This window comes from Hipposideros armiger, unplaced genomic scaffold, assembly GCF_001890085.2.
Source record: "Hipposideros armiger isolate ML-2016 unplaced genomic scaffold, ASM189008v1 scaffold_44, whole genome shotgun sequence".
NCBI classification, from domain to species: Eukaryota; Metazoa; Chordata; class Mammalia; order Chiroptera; family Hipposideridae; genus Hipposideros; species Hipposideros armiger.
This window is the reverse complement of record NW_017731394.1, coordinates 3,287,092-3,289,374: the sequence shown is the minus strand read 5'-3', so window position 1 is coordinate 3,289,374 and position 2,283 is coordinate 3,287,092. Positions and strand designations below refer to the sequence as shown.

General features: G+C 40.3%; 1 protein-coding gene across 3 annotated transcripts in view; it reads left to right on the top strand.

Moving 5' to 3' along the window:
- Positions 1-1,969, top strand: part of SLC1A2 (solute carrier family 1 member 2) — a 138,460-nt gene extending 136,491 nt beyond the window's left edge. For all 3 annotated transcript variants that reach the window (XM_019639507.1, XM_019639508.1, XM_019639509.1), the window contains exon 11: positions 1,481-1,969. In XM_019639507.1, the coding sequence (XP_019495052.1) occupies positions 1,481-1,552 (72 nt within the window). In that variant the 3' untranslated portion in view covers positions 1,553-1,969. The remainder of the gene's footprint in view (positions 1-1,480) is intronic.
- The last annotated feature ends 314 nt before the right edge of the window (positions 1,970-2,283 follow it).

Genomic DNA, 2,283 nt, shown 5'->3' with positions numbered 1-2,283 from the left:
GAAGGAAGGAAGACCCCCATCCCCAAAGGCTGTCTGGTTTTCGAAAGACACCACACTGTGATTTATTGGGTTGTCGGAAAAGTCATGACGTATTTTTTCTGTTTTTTGCTGCAAAATGCATCATGACTTTTCTGACAACCCAATATAATTTTGCACAGCTATTGATCTGGTTCATCACTGAAAGCCCAATAGGCACATTCAAGGTCAGAGTGAACAGGCAGCTTTCTTCAGGCAGACAGTTGGTTCCTTCCTGGAAATCTCTCCTGAAAGTTCACTGAAGGGAAAACAAATTTGCTGCAGCTCTGGTCAAAATTTTAACCACGTTAAGCATTGTTATGTCACATTGGTCTCTCTATTTTCAAACTCTTGCCTTGTAATAGTAGTTTGAAAGTTATGCAATAGCTTTTTTATTATAATCATAATAACTGCATGTGAGGTGGTCATTGCTTGTTGCATGGTCTTTCTAAAACACTGTGGGGGGCCTAATGGGGATTGGAGGAAAAAGACTAGTTTTTCTTTTCATTTGCTTTGCTCGTGAAGGCCACTTGCTTTTCTGTTCTGAGCATGTTGTGTGTGTTCATAACGCATGCGTTTCACTTCCGCTTGGGTAAGAAGATCAGATTTCTTTCAAACATTGCTGCGTTTGTCATGTCTCCATATTCTAATGCTTCCATAAATCCAGTCTCTCCATTATGTGGAATATCAATCGTGGGTTTAAGGTTTGCACATGACGTTGAGGACAGACAGATGGAAGGTAAGCTAGGAAATCTGTGTAGAAGTGGAGGGAAGAACCCCCCGTTCTGTGTAAGGGTTCAGTCTGCTTAGAGCCACGGAAGCATAATATAGACAGTCTGGTGATTATATTTGATTATTAAATGTCTGCATTGAAGTAATTTTGATATGTATGTCACTGAACTCAGGCTTTTAATCCCCCTTTTATTTTTAATTTTAAAACCTGGATAGCTTATTTGGTATACCAACCATCATGGTTTCTGATTTTAAAGTTGGACATGTATAAAATTCACCTGGCCTCATTGCAACTGAACCTTTCACATGCATGAGTAGAACTAGCTTCCTAGTTCTGGATTTTTTTTTCTCTGTGGTTGTATGGAGTAGCACACGTGTACTGGTTTTTAAGGATTACATTATTGTGTCATCAGCCTATGGGTAGTTAAACACCCCCACAACCCTATAAGCACTGTTGAAGTTATCCCCTCAAATTGCAAAGTGCTTCTCTAGTCTCTCACTACCCCCCAGGGCAAATATGTATTTTTTTAATGTTCAAATGTTTAATGTTTAATGTTTAAAGTCGGTGTTGAAAACCGTAACCAGCTCAAAATCAATTTGGGAGGAACAATATTTAAAACTAATATTTAAGCTGTGCAGTCTAACCCCAGGTCCGGTGCTCTCCACATAACCCCCAGGGTGGCTTTCTGGTTCATGGCTTTGTAAGCTGGATGTTGATGATAATTGTTTTCAGGTAACTCTGGCAGCCAACGGGAAGTCGGCCGACTGCAATGTTGAGGAAGAACCTTGGAAACGTGAAAAATAAGGACATGACTCAGCAAATTCTTGCATAAACTCCCTAGCGTATCTTATGGTAAAAGAGGATATAAACAAGCTTTCTTTAAAAAGGAAACAAAATACATATATTTCTATGTTTACTTAATCTGTTAGCTGAGGCTTAGAGGATCTGTTGTGAGTCAGTGATAGGCATGCATGGTGCTGTGTGTCTTGGCCAAATAATGCTTCGTAACCATCTAATTTTCTCACCTGTATTATTGTCTGAATGGATGCTGCTGGAGGTATCAGTTTGAATTGAAGAGACATTCATGCCAGCTTCCCCTTTCTCTCAAGATGCAGAACCATGGATGCTCTTTTCCCAGGGGACACAACTAAAGCAGTGTGGTACACTCCAGGGATTTGGGATAATGAGCAGATACTCAGTGCATTATTCCTTCAAGCGTTCGCNGTGGACTTAAAGCTCCTAAGGTCAACAGGGTTTCCTTAATGGTCAGGGCTCATTGTGAAAGAAAATGCAAGTATTTGCCTGTGAAGAGATTTTCCACATGTGAACCATAAACTCCCATATCCTGCTTTTGGCCAGAGTTGAACTTCCCCAGAGTTGGTCAGACATTCCCCTGGTGACTTTAAAAGTAAACCCAAAATTCTTCTCTCTTTTATCCCCTTCCATTTACCATTCCCTGTCCTTACCTTCTCAGTCAATCTTCTTGAATAAGTTGATTATACATAATGTCTCCACTTCCTCACCTCTCATTCAGT